Genomic DNA, 27,172 nt, shown 5'->3' with positions numbered 1-27,172 from the left:
ACAGAGTTTCACTTTTCATTCTATCACCTTTTGAGTTTTTACCATGTGCATATCGTAAAACAACTTTTGTAACTACTTCTATAATAAAATGTGCCCTGGTGGCACACAGTTTGGTTAATAATGCTATATGAATGAATTACTAACTAGAGAGAGGTTTCATCAAATGGGGATAAAAATCAGTGCTAAAACAAAAGATAATGATAAAATGGATCCAGCGAAGAATTAATTTAATTGGTATTGCAGCAACCATTAAACATTTCAGGTTTACTCTCCAATATCTTTTCCTCCCAGACCTAGAGTCAAGCTCCAAGTTATCTAAACCAATTACGTACTGCCATCTCTCTGCGACTGACTGTTCAGACTGATAACACTGAGTTAAAGATTTAGAGAAGCTCTAAAACATATGAATATGTACTAGGAAATGAAATATAGAATAAAGAAATGATTGTATCTAATCGGCAAACCTCTGTGATTCTCAGTACCACCACATAGGTGGCAGCCAGGAGGAAGAAATAGCCAGAAAATTCGGCAAAAGTTAATCTCTAAATTGATAGCTGTAAATTTACAGGTTATGACCTCTTTCTCCAATGGGACATGGACAAAATTACCCATATCTTGTTAACACTGTTAACCCAAATCAGGTTACTCCAAGTATAAAAATGCAAAAATTGGTAAGAGGTTAATTATTTTATATTTCCAAAATTTTTTTTTTCCTTGCATCAAAGTTAATTCATTGTAGAAACCTGGAAAATATGAAAAAGGTGCTTCCCTAGTGGCTCAGTGGTGAAAATCTGCCTGCCAATGCAGGAGACACAGGTTAGATCCCTGGGTCCTGAAGATCCCCCGGAGAAGGAAATGGCAACACTACAGTATTTTTGCCTGGAGAATTCCATGGACAAACGAGCCTGGTGCGCTACAGTCCATGGGGCCACAAAGAGTCAGACATGACTTAGCAACTGAACAACAACTAATAAAGTCATAAGGGAAAAAGTTAATTTCACTACACAAAAATAACCAGTTAGCTTTTTGTATAGCCCTAGCAGTCTTCTGAATTCGTTTTTAAAATTATATCATGAGACATGTTGTATATACAACTTGATGTCCTACTTTATCACATATTATGTCATAAGCATTCCTTTTGCTTTAATGCTAAGTATCACTAGACTAAGGGTAGTGACTCTGTAAAAGCTTTTATTATTTGGATCAAGTTATTTTAGAAATACAGTTGACCTCTGAACTAGTGGGGGTTTTGCAATGTTCCTCACAAAATCCAAATATAATTTGTAATTGGCCCTCCACATCCATGGTTCCAAATCTGCAGATTAAACTAACTGTAATACAAATTCATTGAAAAAAAATCCATTTGTAAGCTGACCCTTGCAGTTCAAACCCATTTTGTTCAAAGTCAATTGTATTTTCCTTATGCAATTTTAAGGTCAACTTTTGGTCCCAAGGTCATGTGCAGCTTCTCAGAGCTTTGTGTGCAACCCTAGAAGCTAGTGCAAAGAGAAAAAAAATGCCATTAATCTTATTTACACAAGGAGTTATGCTGTTTTTAAAGCAGATTTCATACACACACAGCGTAAATAATAAAGAAATGTATTCCCCTTTCTGTCTGTAATTCTGGCTAATTTTCCCATTCCACTTTTGCTCAGGTGGTCACTTTAAGATGACCTGTTACAAATTTATTTTTACTTGTACTTGTTAGTGAATCACAGCAGCTGTAGAGGGTCAACATCTGTAATTTTTTTGTCTGTACAAAGAAGTCTGAAACTAAATTTAATTACCTTTTAAGATAAAACACAAAACTTATTTTTATTAAATGGTGATGCAATAGTAATGTATGCCTAGTTTAATGCTTCTCATTTTGCTATTTCCTTTTTAATGCTTTAAATATTAAAATTAAGATATTCTATTAACCAGTAACTACTAGATCTTATGTTTTTCAAACTGTAAATAACTGTAAAGATCTTTATAATATTACCTTCCACATGATATAAACATGTTAAACATACCGTGGAGACAAACAGCCTACAGAATTTAGAACAGTAAATAATGTTACTATTTGAACTTGGCTGTTTTTCTTAATGTCCCTAGACTCCAAACTGGCATGTAATTTTTAAGACTCCAACATCAAAAAAGTTAACACTTTTGTAGTAAATTAACAAAAACATTTAAAACAATTCCAGAGTAAGAATCCTGAAGCATTTCAAACAATCATCACACACACACCAAAAAAAAAAAATTCAAAATTTGTCATATATCTATATTATTATAATGTATTGGGGTAAATTACATTATATGCCAAAGTAGTCTATCAACGTTTCAAGGTAGCCTTTCCAGTCTAGAGAAGCATTTATTATAGTCAAAGGCCTCTGACTCCTCTTCCATGAATTTTAAGAACTTTCCTAACTCTAAAAGGTACTTCAAGGGTTCATTAAAATATCATTAGAACACCTTGTAAAACCACTAAACAGCACATATGTCTTCTTTGACTAATCAAAACTGAAAGAATCATACATTGATCTGAAAACTGGTGCCACATTTACTACTGCAGAAAAGTGATTTTTTTTTTAAACATCTCCAATGTGGGAGGCATTGTCTGTAGCTCAATAGATGTAGATCAAGCAGTGGTTACACTCAAGTTTGACAAATTCTGTGAGTTTGTATCTTATTACTGTGATTCTGTATCAGACATCTGTTTTCTCTCATCACAGGGAGCTTTCTTTTTTCAAACCAGAGGGGAAATCCACTCTTCTGCTTAGGTTTTTACTGAGGGATAGGAAGGGAGTCTGTTAAGAACTCAATTCTTGGCCTGCTATATTTCTTTAAATGAGGATCAGAAAAACATTAACACCAAGGCTTTCTCAAAACTCTCAAATATGAGCGTGTTAAACAGTGCACTGTCAAAACTAAAAATTTTGACAGGAAGACAATGGCAGTGTCGGCAGAAACCAATCAATTTTTCAGTTAAACAGGAATCCTGCTGTAGAAGAAACATGCAGGAATCAGGAAAAACCAAGGACTACTTTCCAGGTCCTGTTGTAATATCCTAATTCACTTATCCGAGAGGCTTTAGGTTCTTTCCTCTTAAAAATGAAAAGACTATTAGTTCTCTGTGGGTCTAAACAAACCTGTTTCTTCCATAAGTTATAAAGATACGGAGGGTGGAAGGGGACGGAAGCAGGATAGCTTCAGGCCACAATTTTAAGGACACAGAAAGTATTCTGGTTAATAAACTGACAGAAATGCCATCTTCAGGTGGCAGAGTTACAGACAACTTGGGGGTCCGGAGGGCTGGGGGAGAGGGTAAGGAGCCCGCCTGGCCACCCAAAAGTGACTTCAAACTTTGCTGGAAAGACTGATCATCTGGTTTGTATAGACTCCATTTGTGTAAAAACATCTGAAATAGTTAAGGTAGTTTAACAAAAATCAGGTCCTGCGGCCAGACGGCGCGCCCACCCGGGGCGTTGAAAGGCCAGCCAGCGCTGCAAGGCCAGGGGTCGCCGGCGTGGGTACAGGGTCGCCCGTGGGGCTGGGCCCTCCAATTGTCCTCAAGGTCCTAACTCCAAAGAAGCACGAATCGGACCCAAACACTCCTCCCTTTATCCCAAGCTCTTCGCATTACTAAGTCAAAGAAGGACGCTAAACCCTATTCATATAGATCCAGGTGGGGAGAGTTGGGAGACGCGCTGGCGGCGCGAGCCGCGGCCGCAGAAGAGCCTAGGCCTTGGAACCAGCCAAAATGTTGGGTTTTAAGCCCCGATCTAATCGCAGCGCCTCCGGTGAAAAAACCTCTTCGGGGATCAGGGAGCGAGAAGCGGGCGACTGGAGGAGGGACAGGGGAAGAAGGCGCGAGGTCCTTACCCGCTGCAAGGCTGGCCACTGCCGGAGGCTGCCGGCGGCTCCAATACCAGAGGCCGGAGGCGGCTCCACGGAGCCGTAAGGAGGCTGCCATGCTGCCCCCGCCCCGCCTCCCCACGGTGACCTCCGCGGCTCCCGGCTCACCCACTGACTGCCAGGGTGCGCGGTACGGCGGGCGGGCTCGGCTGCGGCGTGGGGCCGCATGCGCACGCGCTCTGCTGCTCGGGGCGGACACCTACCCGCGAGGGGAGGGGCACGGAGCCGAGAGGCGTGGCCCGGCGGAACAAGAGCCGTCAATCACCTTACACACAGGGAAGAAGATCAATCAGAAATCGCAGGTCTCCCCGCCCTCTGTGAACCACCAATAGGACGGCGCATACCTGCTCCCTGGCCCCGCCCCCAAGTTCCTCCCTTATTTACGGACTGCGGGTTGGCGTCTCCTTGTTTACCAAAACGCAGAGGGCGTGTGGGAGGCGGTGGCTGTAAGTGGGCTCCTTGCAACACCTGCCCCTCAGAACTGCCTCTTCGAGAGTTGTAACTGCACGTGTTGCTTCCATGCAAACAAGGACAGAACTTTGGCTTGCGGCAGCTGCTGCAATATTTAAACAAGAGAAGAAATTCTCAAGCTTTCCAAGAACAGTGATCCCTTTTTAACTTCAATAAAATGTGGGCCTCTTGATGTTAGCATTTGTGTTTTTAGTGTCTATTCATTGCACAGAAATCTTCCATGAATGCAATAACTTTATCAGACTCAGTTGATTTTAATTTGCCGAATAGTTTCTCCATAAATTTGAAAAATTGTAGGAAAACAATACTGTTTTCTTCGAAGTATAGAATTGCAAGGAACTTGCTCCTCGAATATATATTTCTCAAATGTTTGAAAATTCTGCATCCATTTCATTTAAAGAAAGCTGAGCGCCAGAACTGATGCTTTTGAACTGTAGTGTTGGAGAAGACTCCTGAGAGTCCCTTGGACTGCAAGGAGATCAAACCAGTCAATTGAAAAGGAAATCAGTCCTGAATATTCATTGGAGAGACTGATGCTGAAGCTGAAACTCAAATACTTTGGTCACCTGTTTCGAGAAGCCGACTCATTGGAAAAGATCCTGATGCTGGGAAGGACCGAAGGCAGGAGGAGAAGGGGATGACAGAGGATGAGATGGTTGGATGGCATCACCAACACGATGGACATGAGTTTGAATAGGCTCTGGGAATTGGTGATGGACTGGGAAGCCTGGTGTGCTGCAGTCCATGGGGTTGCAAAGAGTCAGACACAACTGAGCAACTGAACTGAACTGAAAGGCAAATGAAAGTACAGAAAATATATTTGTGTGTCAGAAAGGAGATTTATTCATTCTTCTATCTGTGCCTGGTGTACATATTTGAATCTCTGAAACCTTTGGCAAAAAAAAACCAGGGCTTCACTTTATCACTGACCCCATGGAAGGTTTGGGAGCCATGGACACCCAAAACAAAGACTTGCTGCTTTTTGGTTTTTGTTTGTTTGTTTGTTTATGGAAAAGTAGTACAGAAGGAAGAGACTTCTCCAGTGGCACTAGTGATGAACCCAAGTGATGAAGAATCTCTGCAAAGTCAAGAGATATCAGAGATACAGGTTCCATCCCTGGGTCAAAAAGATCCCCTGGAGGAGGACATGGCAACCCACTCCAGTATTCTTGTCTGGAGAATTCCAGGGGCAGAGGAGCTTGGCAGGCTACAGTCCATAGGGTTACAAAGAGTTGGACAGGACTGAAGCGACTTAGCACACCACACAGTACAGAAGGAAAGAGAGTGAGAACAGACTAGGGCGACAGAAACCACTCCCCTGAATTCATTTTATTTATTCATTTGCCTAGGTTGTTTTTACCCGACCTTTTGATCTAAGTAGCAGAATCAACAGATTTGACTTTTTTTAACCTCCACTGCAATCACACACAGGAGTTCAAAGTATCTAAAGCAATTGGATGATTTCCAAGTATGCTCTCTCAGGGTTCTTGGCGGTAGCTGCTGCTGCTGCTGCTAAGTCACTTCAGTCGTGTCCTACTCTGTGTGACCCCATAGACAGAAGCCCACCAGGCTCCGCCGTCCCTGGGATTCTCCAGGCAAGAACACTGGAGTGGGTTGCCATTTCCTTCTCCATGATTCCAAAAACTGGTACAGGGTGCAACATCCCTATTTGTAACTGATAGAGAAGCAGTTCCTTTCTTTGACTTTTTCTCCACCCCAGCCCTCTACTCCACACAAACCAAAAGCAAGGAAAGAGGAAGATAGGAAAGAAAAAATTATTTCAGCCATGGGGACAGTCTCCTAGATTTGGGTCTCCACCCAAATCTACTTACTAGTTTCTGGAGCATTTCCTACCTGATCATCTGTTGTTGGTTTATTTAGGTTTCAGCTCGAATAGACCTCCTGCAAACAATGAACTACAATTGTTACTGCTACAAACAATGTAGCACTGCAAGTTTATATAATTGTTGATATGCAGTCTGCCTTTCAACTATGTGAGCCTACACAGCAGAGGTATTTAGAAAACAGGCCCACAGATCAGTTGATCTCCCAACTCCTTAAGTTTATATCCCAGTCCTTTTGAGACTTTATACCCAATCAGATGGGTTTTTGTTGTTTTTATTGTGAGATACACTGCTTGTTTCTCTAAATTGTTCGTAGGACTCTCTTCTCAGAAAATGAATGTTTCTTTACAAAAGTCTCCTCTTATGAACTGCTTTCTCCTAGGACTGAAAGGAAGAGAAGAAATAACTCAGAAAGAAGAGGAAGCAGACCTAAAGCCGCACATGAGGGCTTTTTAATTTTTTTTAAAACAAAATGAATGTGGTGGTTTTGAAAAGGAACTGAATGGCATTGAAAGTTTGATTCGTTTTTGCTCAACTGGGAGCAGGGGTAAGTTATAATTTCTCCTTATTCCTACATCATGTAGTTTAGTATAGTTTCTCAAAAGCCCTATGTTGCTTCATAAATTAAGGCTCTGAGATTTTCATTGAAGTTTTCTCATAAACCCCTTGATTTTTTAAAGTAGCTGTTCCTATTTAAAGGTGCTTACAGATCTTAATGTATCTGAAAAAACAGTTACTCCTGTGACTGGCTTTACTTGATTGCCTTCCTGATATTTTTGTTGGAAAGGCCCTGTAACTTCTCCCTAAGTCACTGCCGTGTAGTTTTGCTTGAAGTTGTGTTTTAGTGCATTATAGGATCTTTACTTCTGCTTCTGGGAAAATGCAATAGATGTATTTTTCTCTTTTCCTCCCACACAGTACAACTGATAACTCTGGACATTACATCTAAAATAAACATACTGAAACCAAGTCCCTCTAAAACCAAATTCCCTTGGTAAGTCTATGATTTGGAGAAGGCAATGGCACCCCACTCCAGTACTTCTGCCTGGAAAATCCCATGGATGGAGGAGCCTGGTGGGCTGCAGTCCATGGGGTCGCTAAGAGTCGGACACGACTGAGCGACTTCACTTTCACTTTTCCCTTTCATGAATTGGAGAAGGAAATGGCAACCCACTCCAGTGTTCTTGCCTGGAGAATCCCAGGGACAGGGGAGCCTGGTGGGCTGCTGTCTATGGGGTCGCATAGAGTCGGACACGACTAAAGTGACTTAGCAGCAGCAGCAAGTCTATGATTAATCTCTCTATCCAGAACTTTATTCCCTTTCTTATCCTGCCCCTGTACCTCTCAAGAATGAGGAATGTCAAAGAAAAAGGCGGGGGGAGGGGAGTTGAAACTGATCAGGACCCTGAGGGGTCTTCCCAGATACAAAAGCCCCTGCATGTCCCCCATTTCTTATTTGAAAGGAAAAAAGTCTTTAATTTCCATGGGCTTCATTGAGTTCTAAAGAGCAGGCTCAAGCAGTTAATGAATGATTAATCACAGGAATCCCTCCTAACAGGACTGATAACAACCTGATGCATATCTTTGAGTTGCTCAATAGAATCTAAGACCCTCACGCAGGTAGAGGATGGTGACTTTCGTGCTGACTGCAAGCAGGTAGACCCCAGACTGGTTAGAATCAGAAAGTTGAGATTCCTGAAACCTCATCCTCACCATCAACTGATGTGAAGGTCCACAAGCTGATTATGCATTCTACAGCCCTCTCCCCTAATACTATCTTTAAAAACCCTGTCTGAAAACCATCAAGAAGCTCAGGTGTTTTGAGCATGAGCTGCCTGTTTCCCTTGCTTGGCACCCAGCAAATAAACCCTTACTTTACTGCAAACACTCACCATCAGAGTTTGATTTTCTGCACAGGGGCACACAAGTCCTTGCTCTATAACAATGAGAAGACTCTGAAAAGTGAAGCAAAGAAGGCATACTAGCTAGAGACCTCAAGATCCAAATAGGAACACAGAGGCAAGTTCTTGGATTTTCACTTAGCATTTTATATCACATACTGGGTACTGCTGCTGCTGCTGCTAAGTCACTTCAGTCGTGTCCGACTCTGTGTGACCCCATAGACGGAAGCCCACCAGGCTCCCCCGTTCCTGGGATTCTCCAGGCAAGAACACTGGAGTGGGTTGCCATTTCCTCCTCCAATGTGTGAAAGTGAAAAGTGAAAGTGAAGTCGCTCAGTCATGTCCGACCCTTAGCGACCCCACGGACTGCAGCCTACCAGGCTCCTCCATCCATGGGACTTTCCAGGCAAGAGTACTGGAGTGGCTTGCCATTGCCTTCTCCGATACTGGGTACTAGAGAATCCCAAAACCAGAAACCCCAAATAGCCAAGAAGCACAAACCCAAATGCCCCAGTAAAAGATTACTCTTGTTAGCCAAAGGGCCAGGAAAAGGGGCAGCCTAGCAAGATAGAAAACCTTTAGAAAATAACCACACTACTGCACACAAATACCATATAATAAAAACCTATGGCCCCAATCGCACTCATGCCACTACAGGCCAGGTGCGGAACCAACTTCCACACCCTCAAGGCCATAATGAGACACCCCAACATCTTAACAGCCCAATCTCTCTACACTTCAGCTCCACTCATGTGTTTCAGAGAAAGCCAAGTAGAGAGCCAGGATTTTTTCCACTGCTGGATAGTAACAAGTACCCATTCACACATTCTCCCCTATCCCCACGATGTCATTGGAAACCACGTAGTAAGCCTTCCACCCTCACCTGACAGTAAGAGTCAGAGGGGCCGTGTGGAATGACTGGACTTCCTCCACCATCAGAGGTAAGGAGGCCACCCCTCACTGCCATGGTGTCAGTGGAGGCCACCTAGGGAACACTCCTGCCCTTCTAGGCTAGGGGCATATCAGTGGAAGCCCAGTGGGGAGTTGAAACCCCCACTACCAGTTAAGAGCAATGAGGAGCCCCAGGGCTGCCCCCCCAATAGGTATCAACAGAGGCAAAAAATGGAGCCTAGACTTCTATCCCCAGCTGGCATTAACAAAGACAATACCCCCCTCCATTCCCTCACCAGAGCAGTGTCAGGAAAGCCAGCCAAAAGAGGGGATTAAAATAAGATCCAAAGTATCACAATACCCAAAGCATTCAGGCTTCAATCAGAATTATTCATCATTCCAAGAACCAGGAAGATTGCAAATTAATAAAAAGAAAATGTCAATACAAAGGTGACAGAGAAGTTAAAATTATTTGAAAAACATTTTAAAGCAGCCATCAAAGAATGTTTCAATAAGCAGTTAGAATACCCTTAAATGGGAAAAAAAAAAAAAGGGGGTAGGGGGGCTTCCCTGGTAGTTCAACTGGTAAAGAATCCACCCGTAATGCAAGAGACCCCAGTTTAATTCCTGGATCAGGAAGATCCCCTGAGAAGGGTTAGGTTACCCACTCCAGTATTTATGGGCTTCCCTGGTGGCTCTGATGGTAAAGAATCCGCCTGCATTGTGGAAGATCTGGATTCGATCCCTGAGTTGGGAAGATCCCCTGGAGAAGGGCATGGCAACCCACTCCAGTATTCTTGCCTGGAGAATCCCCATGGACAAAGGAGCCTGAGAGATTACAGCCTATGGGGTCACAAGGAGTTGGACATGACTGAGTGACTAAGCACATTAGCACAGTAAAAAAAAAAAAAGTAGAAGATATAACAAAGAAATAAATGAAAATTTTAGAATTGAAGAATGTAATAACTGAAAGAAAAAACAAACCCTCAAAGAATGAGCTCTACAGCAGAATAGAGGAAAGAATCAGTGAGCAAGAAGCTAGAACAGTAGAAATTACCCAATCTCAACAACGGAGAGAAAAATAGAGAGAAAAAAACAAAACCTTGACTTCAGGGATCCATGTGACAAAAGATCTAACATTCATGTCTTCAGAATCTGGGAAAGAGAGGGAAAAAAAGTTTTCCCCCAAAAGACCCATGCTATCTAATCATTTTACATCTGTCTACAAGCTATTTTCTTATTCACTCACCTCTACCATGAAATGATACTAGCTCTCTTGCCAGATCACTCTGAACCACCAGGTTCTCTCTTTCTCTCTCCATCTCTCATTCTCTTTCTTTTCCACAACAATAAATAAGCGGTCATGAAAATGGTAAAGTTTGGTTAAGAAACGATACCTAAAGGTACCTTCAAAAATTGTAACAGCATCAGGTTTAGCTGAATGAAACAGAAAGGCCAAATGATAACAGTCTGGTTAATCATAGCATAAAAGAAGTCTGCTGCTGCTGCTGCTGCTGCTGCTAAGTCGCTTCAGTTGTGTCCAACTCTCTGCGACCCCGTCCCTGGGATTCTCCAGGCAAGAACACTGGAGTGGGTTGCCATTTCCTTCTCCAATGCATGAAAGTGAAAAGTGAAAGTGAAGTCACTCAACAAACCAGGATCATTATGGCAACTCTGAGTTATCAAAAACCCAGGTTCCTCTTTTTGTTTTACTGTCTGCCACTGGTTTCTGGCTTCATGCTTACTTCACCATCCAAGGTGGCGGCTGGTGGTCCCACATAAAAGAAAAGGAGGAGAAAAGGTAAAGGAAAGGAATATGCTGGTGGACGGTCATTTTCAGAATTCTTCTTTATAAGCCACTCCACAATTTCCCTTCCCCACTGGCCACAACTTAGTCACTTAGCCATTCTTAGCTGCTTTTAAAAATTGGCATCAGAATGCCTTTTGAACAAGTCACGCATTCTCCAATAGTCACGTCATATGCTTGTATAACCTATTGACCCTTTCATGACTGAAGATGCAGTGCATCACCTTGATTCTACATCCAATATATCAGTTATAACAAAAATAACAGAGGTTTTTGGTTTTGCTTTTGTTTCTTTATTTGCTTAAGCTTTATATTATTATATTAATATATTATATTATATATATATAATTATAATAAATAATACAATAATTTATATTATTATATTATATTAATTATATTTATTATTATATTATAATAAATATAATGATTAATATAATTAATAATATATTATATTATATAATAATTAATATAATTAATAATATATTATTATATTATATATAATAATTAATATAATATATTATATATTAATATTATATAATTAATATTATATTATATAAAAATATTATTTATAGCCTTATTTGCTTAAGACTATAATTATCAGAGACCCATGACATAATTTTGGTAGCCTTCAGTCACTTTGATATTTCTTAGTTAGATTATTTCTGTATGGTCTAATTCATCTATGAAGACCATAAAGCTGTGGTTTGGAGTCCCAAATGCATATCAGAACTTTTCCAAAATACTAAAGCCCAGGGCTCAACTAAAAGTAATTTCTGGGTTGAGTCATTGATCATTTGCCTTTATTTTTTAATTTTCTCAAATAGTTCTGCCACAGAATGAGCACTGAGGTAAAACTATGTAAGACATGAGAGATGTTCAGGAACTAGTCATGCTGGCAATGACTATGGGCATAGGGAGAAAGGGGCAAGTAGGAGAGACGTCTGGGAGGTGAAACTGATGGTATCTGTTCCTTCTGAAAACTGAAGGAGATTTGAAAGAAAGAGACTTCCCTGGCAGTGCAGTGGTTAAACTCCTTGCTTTCATTGCAGGGGGCACAGGTTCGATCCTTGTTTGAGGAACTAAGATCCCACATGCTGCATGGTGCAGCCAAAAAAAAAGAGAGAGAGAGAAGTAATAATTGAGGTAAATTCCTAGGGTTTTGACTTGGGTGACTGGTTAGACAAAAGTGTCATTTCCCACAGTAAGAAACTGGGTTATTTTGAGTTTGAAGTGGATGTGTCCAGGGGCAGTTGGCCAGATGGAAAGTTGAAGTTAGACATATATATTTGGAAGTCATGGGCTAATAGATGATAATGAAAGTCATGAATGTAGATGGGATCCCTCCGAACATTGCTAGAGTGGATGAAAATCCTGAGAACACTCTAGGGAGTTGAAGAAGAATTAGAGCTTATAAAGACCAAGAGGGAGAGTCTAGAGAAGACAGGAAATGAGGACAGAGAGATGTCAGAGAAGTTAAAATAGAACAAAGAGAAAAATACTTCCAATGCCAGTGCTTATCAAGTGAGAGATATGATAAGCACAGAAAAGTCTTTGTAGGCTTTTGCAGCTAAGAATTATTGTTGCCTTTAGTAAAGAAGAACATATTTTGCAATGAAATGGTAGGGCCAGCTCATAATACACTAAGGGACAATGAGAGATGCCAAAATGGACAGAGACAATGAATATTGTCTTTTTTTTTCCCCAGGAAACTTGGCCTGTGAAGGAAAGGAGAAATTAGCAGGAAGTAAATTCAAGGAATTTTTATTTCATTTGTTTTCATTTTTTTTCTTTTATTGAAGTATAGTTGGTGTATAACATTATATAAGTTTCAAGTATACACCATAGTGACTCACAATTTTTACAGGTTATGCTCCATTTATAGATATTTAAAATGTTGGCAATATCCCCTGTACTATGCAATATATCCTTGTAGCTTATTTTATACCTAGTAGTTTGTATTACTTAATTCCCTACCCTTGTATTGCCCCTCCTCCCTTCCCTCACCCTGCTGTTAATCACTAATTTGCTCTCTGTTTATCTGTGAATCAGCTTCTTTTTTGTTATATTCATAAGTTTGCTGTTTTTCTTAGATTCCACATATAAGTGATATCATGAAGTATTTTTCTTTCTCTTTCTGACTTACTTCACTTAGGGTGAAGAGAAGTGAAGTGAACTGAAGTCGCTCAATCCTGTCCAACTCTTTGCGACCCCATGGACTGTAGCCCTCCAGGCTTCTCTGTCCATGGGATTCTCCAGGCAAGAATCCTAGAGTGGGTTGCCATTTCCTCACTTAGGATAATGCTCTCCAAATCCACCCATGTTGCTGGATTTCAGTGACTTGCCAGAAATGTTTAGTTTGTGGAGTTAAGAATTCCCTGATTGTCTAGTGGTTAGGATTCCACATTTTCACTGCCCAGGGTGCATGTTCGATCCCTGGTTAGTACACTAAGATCCCTCAAACCACATGGCATGGCCAGAAAAAAATAAGTTAGTTTCATGGAGTCAACATATTCTCTCCCTGTTGGCAGACCTACATGGAACCTAGAAGGTTGCTTCATGAACATGAAATCAAACAAGGAGAAACCAGTGAATCAACTGTCTACTGAATGCCCCTTTGTGACTGCAGTGACGGGAAGTACTCAAAATCAGATGCCTAAATTTCCTATGTTTATCTTCACATTAGAAGTGGTATTGCAACTGGGACCAAGAGAAGGTCAAAGACTGATGCTAAAATTTCCTTTTCCCTAGAGAATGGGCAGTTCCAACATTTCCCTCTGTGATTCTTTGTTTCTTATCCCAAGGGCTAGTCCAAGAGAGTGTTGCTTGCCTTTAATGAGATTTTCACCTATTTTGAAAGAAAAGAAAATAATATCTCTCTGGATTAGTGACCTTTATGGGAACAACTGTGTTTGTTCTGAGAATACAGTATTTATCATTTTTTATGGCAAAACATCTTTTCCTTTATGCCATGATGGTGGCAAGAGACTGGTGGATCTTTTTCACACTTGTCTTTGGTAAATTGAATAGTTAGCAGCACTTCATTGGGTCCTCTTTTTTTTTTTTTTTAACTGAATCATAAAACCTAAAGGCCTGGAACTACTATCCTATCCACCCACAGAGGAACAAACACTTCGTTTTGATTGATACGTTCTTAAGATATGGTAATGATTTCAAACTGGTTACACTGCACCTTCAAGCAATCTTTCTGGTGATTCATTTTTTATTCATTTTATGGCTAAATTTTTAGAGGTTTTATTTTATCTCATTTACAAGTTAACAGCGCATATCTTTATAGTCCTCAAGTATTTAGAACATCCTGTAAACTCACTTTCTAAGAACACAAGAAGTATATCTTATTACAATAAAAACATCTACCATTTCTTGAGCATATACTATATGCCAGGCACTGTGAATTCTTTATATAGATTAGTTAGCCCTTTCATAACTCTGTGAAGTAACTGTAATTATTATTTTCATTTTAAGATGAGATCTCTAGGACATAAAGAAGTTACTAATCTGTCCAAGATCACAAAACTAGCAACCAGACCTAAAACTAAAAGCAGGCATCTGGTTCCAAAGTCCATTTTCATATTATGTCTCTTGAAAAATCAGAGACTGTCTTCTCATTGGGAAATTAAACCTTGGTGTTTTTTGAGCTAGTAAAACTAATGAGGCCTAGTATATTTTTTAATATTTGACAATTTAAAAACATTCAATGCTAAACCTAATTCACCCTAAGCATAGAAATACAAAAGTAACTTGAATTTTCTAGGATAAAAAATGAAAATATTTCGATAATTCCCTTTATCCTTTTTTAATCTTCTATTTGTGAACATTTTGTTCCTAAAATAACTTCTGACTGCAGCTTTATCAAGAACAGTATTTCTTAAGAAAGAAGTTTTTCCATATGCTGATACTAGTTTTTTGTTTTGTTTCATTTCAGCAGAATTCCTCATTTTAGCCTACTCTGTCATTGTGGCTGGGACAAGACCAGCCTTTATCTCTCTATTCCCTTTTCTGGGACATGGCCTTGGATGCTGTTCAAGGAGGGTCCTGCCTCTGATTTGTGTATCTTTCTGCCATGCTGAATCCTCCATAACTTCCTTGGCCTTCTTCCAATGACTTCTCTTAGGTGTACCTTTCCAAGTCGGTGTCTTTTGAGAAGTCTGTATCATTTGCCAATTTTCCATGTACCATGAGCCTCAGCTTCCGTGCTTTGGGTCTTCCAACCACATTTTGCAATATTAGGTGTAGCAAGAGATTCCACTTCTTACTCTTTAAGAGAGAAAATCAAACCAAAAATCATTTACATTCAAGTCTTCTTCTAGTGGGTTCTGTGTATTATATCATGTCTCATGGGGTCTCCAAGACCACCTCTCAGTCATACTCATGGCTATGATTGATTTCAGCAAAAAGATACAAAACAAAATAGCAAAGATAAAGGGGACATGGGGCAAAGTTCACAGGAAACCAAGCACAAATTCTAAGAATTCTCTGCTGGTGGAGAGAGACAGGACGTACTTAATGCCCCAGCATTTTACACACGTATTAATAGAATGTTATCTACCAGGGAAACTCATTAGAGACCCTGTGCCCAGAATTTTTATTAGGAGCTGGTCATAAAGGTACTCTCTGCCTAACACAAAATTCCAGACTCCAGAAGTTGTCCAGCATAGATTGCATTGTTGGTGTGAACTGTTTAGGCATGGTGAACCATTCTTATTAGTTGTGCTTGGGTGCTCAGTCGTGTCTGACTCTTTGTGACCTCATGGACTGGGGCCCATCAGGATCCTCTGTCCATGGGATTCTCCAGGCAAGAATACTGGAGTGGGTTGCCATTCCCTTTTCCAAGGGATCTTCCCAACCTGAGGATCGAACCCTGATCTCCTCCATTGCAGGTGGATTATTTACCTGCTGAGCCATTGGGGAAGCCCATGCTTATTAGTTAGGGTGGAGGAAATCTTTCCCAAGTTCAAGTTCCAAGACATCAGTCAAGGGCCAAGCTTGTAAGAAGGGCTTTGAAAGGATAGCACTCAGTCTGCTATGTTAACTCTTTTTTTTTTTTTAATAACTGGTGGCATACAAATAAAGAAGATCTGGTAAAACGGGTCTAAGCCAAAGTCCTTGAGGGAAAGCCAAGAACATGAGGTTGGAGCTTCCATACATAACTGTCAAGTCCAAAAGTCTGCCCTGGACAGTGAATAAGAAAAAAAAAAAAGAAATGGGAAACCAAGCAGGAACCTGATTGAAGTAAAACCCACTGAGGGTTTTGATCAGAGGTGATTGATCCCAAATGCTACCCAAGGAATGCCGAAGGCTACCCATCCTGGTCTGAAGCTGAGTTAAATGCTTGAAGGTGTAGAACCAAGATGCAAATGCTCTCCAGGTGCCCCCACAGCATGGCAAGGATATCTCAGGGAAGAAACACTGAGACTGGTCATTGAGGTGTCTGTTTGTCTTGGAAAGTCAGTGCCATGACATTACTTTGTTGCACGCCTACAAGTAACACAACATTGTAAATCAACCATTTTTCAATGAAAAAAAAATGTTTAATAGCCACATGTGCCCAGTGGCTACTGTATTGGACAGTACAGCTCAAGAGAAGACCCAGGAAGTCACTTGGAATCTGACTACGGCCAGACCAGTCAGGAGGCTAGACATGCTGTGATGTACTCTACCTTTTAGTAGGGGTAATAGAGACGGATGCCTCCAATGCCATTGTCCCAAGAAAACACCTGGGCAGGTGTCCTGATGTATGCTCAGTATTTTCATATAGACTAATGCCACATGAGGGTCTTCTAGGTGGTGCTAGTGGTAAAGAACCCCCCTGACAATGCAGGAGACATAAGAAATGAGAGTTTGATCCTTGGGTCAGGAAGATCTTCTGGAGGAGGGCATGCAACCCACTCCAGTACTCTTGCCTGGAGAATCCCATGGACAGAGGAGCCTGGCAGGCTACAGCCCATGGGGTCTCAAAGAGTCAGACATGACTGAAGCACCTTAGCACCCACTCATGCAATACCACATGACCTTAATTAGAATAGAAAAGTAACTCCTCACATGAAGTTCACGTTTAACCCCTAAAGGCATACCTCAAAAAGACCAAGCACTCTTAGGAAGTTCAGAATGACGCCTCAAACAGCGATTGCCCTTAGAAATTAAGGGCAAAGCTTAATTCTTCCAATGGTTAATTCTAGGTTTGAGTGTGCTTTGAGGCCAAGGAGTCAGAAAGCTACCCTATCTAGAATGTCCATTCAAAAACCTCTACAGTCCTAAAACCTCAAAAGGATTGGTAAACCTTATCCAGTGCAACTGAAAGGAAATTTCTGCCTCTGTCCAGGCTCAGAACTCTGGGAACACCCAGACACTGTGAACTGGGGATAAGGAAGGCATCCTATGTGACTGTAGCCAGTTACATGTCCCAGCAGACAAACCTTGGATCCAGGCCTTTCTGCTGTGCCAGGATGCAAGCTGAGAGGGCCACTAGGGCCTTTTCAAGAGAACTAATTTGACTCATTAGGGACTCTAATAGTCCCATATGCAACATAACTTCTTTCATTAATCAGACAAAGACAAAGGATACTGTCGGCCTAAAGATAAGTCAGTGATCCCCAAGGAGCTATTATTCCTTTTCCTGCCCCTAAGCCTATTAGTCATGCAATTTAATCATAAACCTTCCTTTTTCTCTGTGTCCACCTCAGAGTGAGGGGGCTGTTGGTGAAAAGTTTATACATCACCTGTGCCTGCTCACACAGCACTGGCCACTCAACCGTGAACCTGCAAGATGCCCCTGGACCACACACCTGCAAAATGCAGTGGAACAGTACAAACCACTGAATATATTTCTTTCCCCTTGGAGGGGCACAGACTTGTAATCCTTCCATAGACATTTCAAATCCAGATCCAAGTCTACTTGTCATCACCTCTAAACTCATGGCCAAGAGACCATGAACCAAATACTGGGCTATTTCAGTTTTAGGCCATCTTATTAATAGAGCAGTTAACCCTAATAGAGCAACCTTCACACTATGTAACTTTTCTGATTCTATTCAACCAGTATTTCAAAACCCACTACAATTATGGATTTCACTCCAAGTAATTCTCCATTGCTCACTTTGATCACCACGCCAGCAACCTACCTAGAAGAATTTCATGAGTTCAGGAGAAGCTTCAGGCTTTTTGAGACCTACATGATTGTACTCTGAAGTCTGAAATATGGCTAAACGATATTGTTTTGTAGATGAGCCCCATGAAATTTCAGCTTTGTTTGTACTCTGCAGTCCCTCAGAAATATCATATTTTGCTAGGCATATTACAAAAAACAGATAAGCCAAAATGTTCAGGATTACTGTCCTTTCCCATGAGAATACCAATATTTACTCTATATTGGTTAGGTTCCAGAAGAGACAGAATGTCCACAGTATTTTAACTTGATCTCTTATTAGCAAGGAAATATCTGCCACTTATTTAATCAGTTTAATCAGGCTTTTGGTGGGTTTCTTCCTGTAAAATTTACACTGTTTCTTTGCAACCAATCAGTTGGAAGGGGAAGTTAAGCCTAATGAATTCCACTTTGGAGTTTATAATCATTGTATATATACATTATGACAAGCTTATTCTATATTCTCTTAAAGCCTGATGTTCTTGAAGTATATAGTCCTATTTTCCCGAGGGCTGTATTCTAAAGAATGGGATAATCTAACAAATGATCTATTCTATATCAAAGGGGAGAGTTTCCCATAAATTATATCTTTTCAAAGGATATATCATGACCATTATGGGCAGGCTTTACTTTGTTGCTGTAAAAGATAAACTTTTCTCTTTGACAGTAATTTTATGAGTTAGGATAATTTTATGAAGACGTAGTAAAGAGGCTTTACTAATAGCATTGAGGAGGATTAGGGTGGGAGTAATGGTCATTAGTTTTCCTGCAAGACACCCATTTCCATTTTCCTCTCTCCCCTTCCTAACAGCATCCTAATTTGGGTACCGGTATGACTCTTTTCATGTACGTCAGGGGAAACCGGCACACCCAGCTCCAGAGAAAAACTGTTTTGAATTAAGGATAATACCATGTCCCTTCCTATGGTTACTGGTGCTGGAACCCAGGCCTAGGCTGGCCTGTACACAGCAGTCCTCTGGCCCCAGGGACTGGTTCAGGAAGAACATAATAAACCTGTTTGTGCTGATAAGAAATGAGAAGAGACATGAAGAAACTTCTGAGAAAGAGTTTTCCTTGTTCTTGCAAGAGAATCACAGGAAAAAATGCTCTTTCTTTGGACATTGAGGAAAGCATATATGAAGGCAGCATTTTGCTGTAAACAAAGCCAGTGTGAAGATGGATCCAACAAACTGAAGAATAATAGTTCTGACAGGCTGGACTAGACTGAACCTGGTGCTCACCTTCTCTAGACTTTCATTATGTAAACCAATGAATTCTCAGTTACACGAGCCAATAAAAACTAAGTGGAGTCTGATTATCTGTTACTTTTGGGGAAAAGTATCTTAACTAAAAAGGTTGAGTTAGTTTTAATTTTGTTTCATTTTCAAAATATCAAAATATCTTAAGGCTTAAGGACAATTTTTACAAGCAAGCATGTGGTAAAATTCAAGCAGCATAAAAGGACAAAGAAAATGTCCATCTCATTTCAGAGTCCACCACAGAATAATTTCACATATAGAAGTGTGTGTGGTCTTGTTTCTACTCAGAAAGAGGCACAATGTATCCATTGCTCTAACATCTTGCTTTTTGTAGTTTCTATATCCTAGAGGTTATTTCAAATTATAAAAATAGGTTTATTTCATTCTTTATAAAGACTGTATGGTATTCTATTGTATAGATGTACCATAACTCCTTTAACCAATTCTAATTTTTTGCCACTGTAAATAATGATGAAATGAACATCCTTAAATTTAAATATTTGAACAAAGATATGAATTTAAATCTAAGGATAAACTCCTAGGATGGAATATCTGGGTCAAAAAGTGTATACATTTTACATTTTAATAATTATTGCCAAAATAGAATCTTTTTAGAAGGGATGTTTGGTAATTGCTATTAAAATATAAAATGCATATGTTTTTTGATGTTCATATTCAAATACATTCTTTTTCCTTGTACTTTACCAATTGCCCAAAATTATAGTGCATTTTAGACTGATTACTATTTAGACCATAACTTTATTTCAGTTTTTCTGGAGTTTTTCATTTCTTCTTTTTTTTTTTCTTTTGGGAAAAGGAATATACCTTCTTCACCATATCCAAATATCTTCCAACACCTTCTTTATTCTATCTACAGTGTGGAATGTATTCTTTTCTTATTACAGATATTCTTTTTGGCCCCCACTGAGTTCTTGCTCTAATTTGGAAAGACATTTCTAGACCTGCAGTGCTAGCAGTCCTTTGGGATTTCTGTTCGCTGAATCCTGGGTTAGGTCTGTGTTTTCTGAACTCCAGCTCATTTTTTTTCTATTTTCCCTGCCTCTTGTTTTTTTCTCAAGTACATCAAGTAACTTCCAAAGAAAGGGAGTTTCTGAGCCCTAGAATATCTTTACATTGGGCCCTCTCTATCTGTGGTTTTGGCATCCACCATTATGGAGGGACACTGTGAGAGACTTGAGCATCTGTGGATTTGGTGTCCCTAGGGCTCCTGGAATGAACTCCCTGAAACCAACAGATGACCATATCTTGTTCTATTGCTTCCTTGACAATATGACTCCAAGTTTCCAACCTCAGAAAATCTCTGAGGTCTTACTGGACAGATTCATTCCTATTTCCACTGCAGCCCCTCCTGGTTGTATCTGGGTTGTGGCTTCTTTCTCTCTGTTTAATCCATCACATGATTCCATCGCTTTCTGACTTTCATACGATTTTAAAAATATTTCATCCATTGGTGATTCTCTTCCTATTCTCTTCATTCATGTGGTTTTATTTCCCTTTTTGTTTTTTTGCTCTTTTACTATTATTTTAATTGCATCCAGAGCAAACACATGTGTGCAGTTTGCCATTCAAGTGGGAAGGCTCTCCCTAGTCCTTTTTATTTTTCAGAGTCTCAAAGTAATTTTATTCATTGTCATCATACATAAGAATTCACTTGTCTACTTTTTCCATGAAAAAGTAGCTCATGATGACATCTAACCTCTTATATAATTATATAAATTGAAACTATGTGGGTAGAAATAAAATGTCATCTTCTAGAAATGTTAATCACTTAGCACTTCAGGATGGTTTTAAAGTATTACCATAGACGTCATAGGAATTCACTTGTCTTTACCAACAAAGTACTCAAGGAAACAACTGAATGTATATTCTATTAAGCATGGGTAACAAGTGAAGTTTTTGTGGCATTGATGGAGTATGACTCAGGATAGAGCTGACTTCCTCTGGAACTAAGTGGGTGTGAGTGGAATGAAACGATGTATTATTTATATTTTGTAATTGATAGCAATTCACTATAAACATATAACCTATAAGCAATAGTATGATTGTAAATAATAGTCAACTCTTACTGAGCAGGTCTTCCCTGGTGGCTCAGCTGATAAAGAATCTGCCTGCAATGCAGGAGACCTAAGTTCAATCCCTGGGTTTGAAGATCCCCTGGAGAAGGTAAAGGCTACCCACTCCAGTATTCTGGGTTGGAGAATTCCATGGACTGTATTTGCATGGGGCTGCAAAGAGTCAGACACAACTGAGCGACTTTTGCTTCACTTATTGAGAAGGAGAAATAGAGTGTGCATATGTATATGTTTATGATAAATTTTTATAAAATAGAGACTGTTTAGCATAAGTTTACAAACAATAATAAAATTTACAATACTTTTATTGTAACTGTCATATACCCAATATATTCTTACACAATTCGTTTGCCAAACTTTTCTATCTGTAGCCAGCATATGGTTGAAACTGAACTATGATTTGACAAACGGATATGCATTCCTTTTGCTAACTCTTTTTCTGATAAATCTATCATCATTAAATATGACATATATAGTCATTTTTTCATATTTTTGCTTAACAATGAGCTTGCAAAATTCTTAAAAATTTAACAACCAGCTCTGGCAAACTGGCACACAGGAACTCCAGGACACCTATAAACTCCACTTAAGGGGATCAAAATGAGGACCCCTCTATTTTCATTACCCAAATTGTACTTCTCTGATATCATGAAAACATCGTTTTTCTCTGTAATCCCCACTCTAACCATTCCCCATCTCCCACCGTACAAAATCTGTACACCTCAGTGACTGAGAGGTTTGACCTACTTAGATCACTTACAAAAGAAAAAAACAGAAATTCAGCTGGTCATCCAAGGTGGTGTATTCAGTTCAGTCTCTCAGTTGTGTCCGACTCTTTGTGACCCCATGGACTGCAGCACACCAGGCTTCCCTGTCCATTACCAACTCTCAGAGCTTGCTCAAACTCATGTTGATTGAGTCAGTGATGCCATTCAACCATCTAATCCTCTGTCGTCCCTCTCTCCTCCTGCCTTCAATCTTTCCCAGCATCAGGGTCTTTTCAAATGAGTCAGTTCTTTGTATCAGGTAGCCAAACTATTGGAGTTTAAGCTTCAGCATCAGTCCTTCCAATGAATATTCAGGACTGATTTCCTTTAGGATGGACTGGTTGGATCTCCTTGCAGTCCAAGGGACTCTCAAGAGTCTTCTCCAACACCACAGTTCAAAAGCATCAATTCTTTGGCACTCAGCTTTCTTTATGGTCCAACTCCACACCTGACTACTGGAAAAACCATAGCTTTGATTAGACGGTTTGTGAGGTAATGTCTCTGCTTTTTAATATGCTGTCTAGGTTGGTCATAGCTTTTCTTCCCAGGAGCAAGCGTCTTTTAATTTCATGACTGCAGTCACCATCTGCAGTGATTTGGAGCCCCCCAAAATAAAGTCTGTCACTGTTTCCATTGTTTTCCCATTTATTAGACATGGAGTGATGGGACTGGATGCCATGATCTTAGTTTTCTGAATGTTGAGCTACAAGCCAGCTTTTTCCTCTCCTTTTTCACTTTCATCAAGAGACTCTTTAGTTCCTCTTCACTTTCTGCCATTTGGGTGGTGTCATCTGAGTATCTGAGGTTATTGATATTTCTACCGGAAGTCTTGATTCCAGCTTGTGCTTCATTCAGCCCAGCATTTCTCATGATGTACTCTGCATATAAGTTAAATAAGCAGGGTGACAATATACAGCCTTGACGTACTCCTTTCCCGATTTGGAACTAGTTCGCTGTTCCACGTCAAGTTCTGACTATTGCTTCTTGACCTGCATACAGATTTCTCAGGAGGCAGGTCAAGTGGTCTAGTATACCCATATCTTTGAGAATTTTCCACAGTTTGTTGTGATCCACACAGTCAAAGTCTTTGGCATAGTCAATAAAGCAGAAGTAGATGTTTTTCTGGAACTCTCTCACTTTCTCAAAGCGATCCAACAGATGTTGGCAATTTGATCTCTGAAACCTAACAGGCCACATAGATACAGTGATCAGCAAAAAACAGAAAGACACAAATAAGTAAGGGCAGCTACATTATAAAGAGGACTTGGACTGGTATTCAAAGATTTACCTACATTGCAGGTAAATCTGGGACAGGGCAACTCCCAGTGACATAACACAGGAAATTCTACCACCCAGGAGGTGGCGTATTAGGCTGGGCCTAGGCTGTTGCTGACATCACAGCCACATGGTGGCACTATTGAAACACAGGTACTGCAACTGCCTTAGTACCCCCGACACGTACCACCCCCACCTCAGCTTGCTCCTAGGTATGCAAAGCTTTACAGAGAACCAACCTACATCTCCTCTTCAAACCTCTCCTCTTTCACACAATGTTCCTTCCAACGCAGGAAATTCTATCAATGCAAACAAGCCAATCCTCAGTCTGCTTGCTTAAAAGTTATATAACAGGCCCTTCCAATGGCATCTGTCCCAGCAAGTTCTACTTGTTGGCCTCCGGTTTTTAAACCCTGTCATTCTTACGTCACTGGGAGCCACCCTGTCTCAGATTTACCTGTGATGCAGGTAAATCTTTGAATACCAGTCCAAGTCCTTTCTATAATGTAGCTGTCCTTACTTCTTTGTATCTGTCTGTCTTTTGCTGATCACTATATCTATGTGGCCTCTTAGGTTTCATTCCACATTAGACCACAATGGAAAAACTCCATTCTTTATCATCTTCCATAAGAAATTTAACAAAACTCAGCATTTTTGTGTTTGGGCAAATTGTCCCCAATTTCATGTAAATATCCCAGGGAAGGATTCTAATTGGCCCAGCGTGTGTCATGTGCCTCCCACTGGGTCAGTGTGTGGTCAGGAGGATGGAAGTATGACTGACCAGACCTGTATCACTTAGCAACTTCTATGGTGGGGGCAGTATGGGTGGCAGCCCAGAGCTGCATGGAATAATAAAAGAAGAAAACTCCAAAGGAAATGGGGAAATCTTACCTAAAGATGAAAGACAGAAATGCTCAAAGAACAAAAGCAACAAACATCACTTTTGGTAGAGATTTGACCATTCCTCTAGGGCTTCCCTGGTGGCTCAGAGGTTAAAGCGTCTGCCTGCAATGTGGGAGACCCAGGTTTGATCCCTGGGTTGGGAAGATCCCCTGAGGAAGGAAATGGCAACCCACTCCAGTATTCTTGCCTGGAGAATCCCATGGAGGGATGAGCCTTGTAGGCTACAGTCCACGGGGTCGCAAAGAGTCGGACACGACTGAGCTACTTCACTTCACTTTGACCATTTCTCATGGCTAGTTTTTCCTTTTTTGGGTGTTTTAACAGTTCCTAGGGAACAACAAGGAAAGGTGTGCTTTACAGGAAAAAATTGTAAAATGGAAACATATTTAACACTAACTAATGCTGAAGGATTCACTTTGAAGCATTTCTGTGAAATATTAGTTCATATATTATGAAGTTTAGATTTTTGTACAGTTGGTGTTCTCAAAGTGAGGTGCAAGTTTTACATGCTTTTAAACCCTATGACATGTGGTATTACTTTAAATTTTCACTTATTGTGACACAATACTTTAGAACCTTCAGTGGAAACATTAAATCAAAAGATACTTTATTCTACTTGCATGCATGGGTGTGTATACTCAGTCATGTCCAACTCTTTGTGATCCCATGAACTGTAGCCTGCCAGGCTCCTCTGTCCATAGAATTTTCCAGACAGCAATACTGGAATGGGTTGCTATTTCCTGCTCCAGGGATCTTTCTGACCCAGAGATCCAATCCACATCTCCTGCATTGGCAGATGTATTTTTATTACTGTGCCACCTGTGAAGCCCTTGCTGCTGCTGCTGCTGCTGCTAAGTCACTTCAGTCGTGTCCGACTCTGTGTGACCCCATAGACGGAAGCCCACCAGGCTCCCCTGTCCCTGGGATTCTCCAGGCAAGAACACTGGAATGGCTTGCCATTGCCTTCTCCGGTGAAGCCCTTAAGCAGAGACAAAAAAGGCGAATGATCTCACTGCTATTTACTCACCACTCTTCTAGCTTTATGATTTCATGCTGTGTAGGATTTTTCATCTCTTAAATATTCTGTATCAAAACAAATGAAATATAATAAAAAAAAAAATAAAGAACTATTCAGATTAATTTTGACTGTTGTTTTATTATGTATGTTTGAACAGGAAGGAAAAAAACTTCATTGATATGAACAGGTAAGATAAACATGTCAATTATACCTAAGAAGCATGTCCTCTGAAAATGAGTCATAGTAATAAAAATGCTGTAAAAATCTAAAAAAAAAAAAAATATTCTGTATCAAAATATGACCTAAAGGGGTGGGTTGGGGGGGATAGAGGGAGGCTCAAGAGAGAAAGGACATAAGTATACTTAAAGCTGAGTTAGGTTGTTGTATAGCAAAAACCAACACAACATTGTAAGGCAATTATCCTCCAATTTAAAAAATAATGATTATATTATGTATCAAAATATGATTGGAATGTGAGCTGCTCTGATAATAGGAAGTATAGATAAAGTAGTTCCTTTTGTCCTACTGAGTTTCTGAGTGTTTCACCATTGGAAGGCTGTCTTGTATTTTGAATCTTTGCACCACATGTACTTTTCCAAAAAGGGCTTAAAGCAGCCAACTTTAAACTGGGTATTCATGCTCCTAGGGTAAGAAAACTTTCCCAAAATATATGGTGATTGGACAGTTTTAACAAAGTCAATTTCCAGTTCTCGACTTCCACAGGTCCGTTTCCTGAGAGCCCCCTCCCAAGGCCTGCCAATGTCTACCTTACCATTCACTTCTCCCACCTCAGAGAAGATAGACACATCTCTCTCCCTACCTGAATCTTACCTTGGCACATTGCTCCAGGCTATAAAAATCTTGGAACCAACTCAAAAGGAGACAAACAGGCACTGCATCTGAGGAGGCATCCTTCCATTCCCTAACCCCCTCCCCTCAAAAAGCAAAGAAAGTATCAGTAAAACGTACTAAAGTCTTATTTTATCTAGGTAAAATCATCCCTTGCTAAGTCTCCATGCTATCTCTGTCTTCTATCTCTCTTATGTGGAATTAGGCTTCAGAAGGATATCATCTCAATCATTTAAATTTTAAAATGATAGCGAGGTGCTTCTCTGGTGGCTCAGTGCTAAAGAATCTGCCTGCCAGCGCAGGAGACATAGGTTCAGCCCCTGTTCCAGGAAGATCCCACATGTGGAGCAACTAAGCCTGTGCACCGCAACTCTTGAGCCTGTGCTCTAGAGCCTAGCTGCAACTACTGAAGCTCGAGTGCCCTAGAGCCTGTGCTCTGCAACAAGAGAAGACACTGCCATGAGAAGCTCACATACTGCAACTGGAGAGTAGCCCTGCTTACTGCAACTAGAGAAAAGCCCATGCAGCAAAAAAGACTCAGCACAGCAGGGGGAAAAAAGATAGACAGTAACTGTGATTTAGCTGATTAGGTTGACAAGACTGACTTCAAAAGCCTTATATTCAGGGCTTCTGTCGGGGGTCAATGGTAAGGAATCTGCCTGCCAACGCAGGAGACATGGATTCAATCCCTGGTCCTAGGAGTTCCCACATGCTGAGAAACAGCACAGCACCACAACCGTTGAGTCTGTGCTCTAGAGCCCGGAAACCCCAAACTACTGAGCCTCTGTGCTGCAACTACTGAAGCCTACCCTAGAACCCATGCTCTGCAACAAGAGAAGCCACTGCAGTGGGAAGCCTGCACGTCACAACTCCAGGGTAGCCCTCACTGGCTGCAACTAGAGAAAAGCCCGCACTGCAGTGAAGACCCACCATAGCCAAAAATAAATAAATAAATAAAATTCTTTTTAAAAAGTGTTATATTCATACATTTGACTTACTGTATGAACTGAATGAGCTAAACCTACGGCCCCA

General features: G+C 40.5%; 1 protein-coding gene across 3 annotated transcripts in view; it reads right to left on the bottom strand.

Moving 5' to 3' along the window:
• HIBADH (3-hydroxyisobutyrate dehydrogenase) overlaps nucleotides 1–4,072 on the bottom strand; it is a 267,180-nt gene extending 263,108 nt beyond the window's left edge. The window contains exon 1 of one of the 3 annotated variants that reach the window (XM_088834599.1): nucleotides 3,868–4,072. In XM_088834599.1, coding sequence (XP_088690725.1) covers nucleotides 3,868–3,958 — 91 coding nt within the window. In that variant the 5' untranslated portion in view covers nucleotides 3,959–4,072. The remainder of the gene's footprint in view (nucleotides 1–3,867) is intronic. The other 2 variants (XM_088834600.1, XM_055420968.1) reach the window with 2 other exon arrangements.
• Nucleotides 4,073–27,172: the final 23,100 nt, after the last annotated feature.

The sequence above is a fragment of the Moschus berezovskii genome, chromosome 3, assembly GCF_049115385.1.
Source record: "Moschus berezovskii isolate FMDL1 chromosome 3, NW_MosBer_1.0, whole genome shotgun sequence".
Taxonomy (NCBI): domain Eukaryota; kingdom Metazoa; phylum Chordata; class Mammalia; order Artiodactyla; family Moschidae; genus Moschus; species Moschus berezovskii.
Note: the sequence above shows the minus strand (reverse complement) of the source record. Positions and strands in the feature narration are given on the sequence as shown.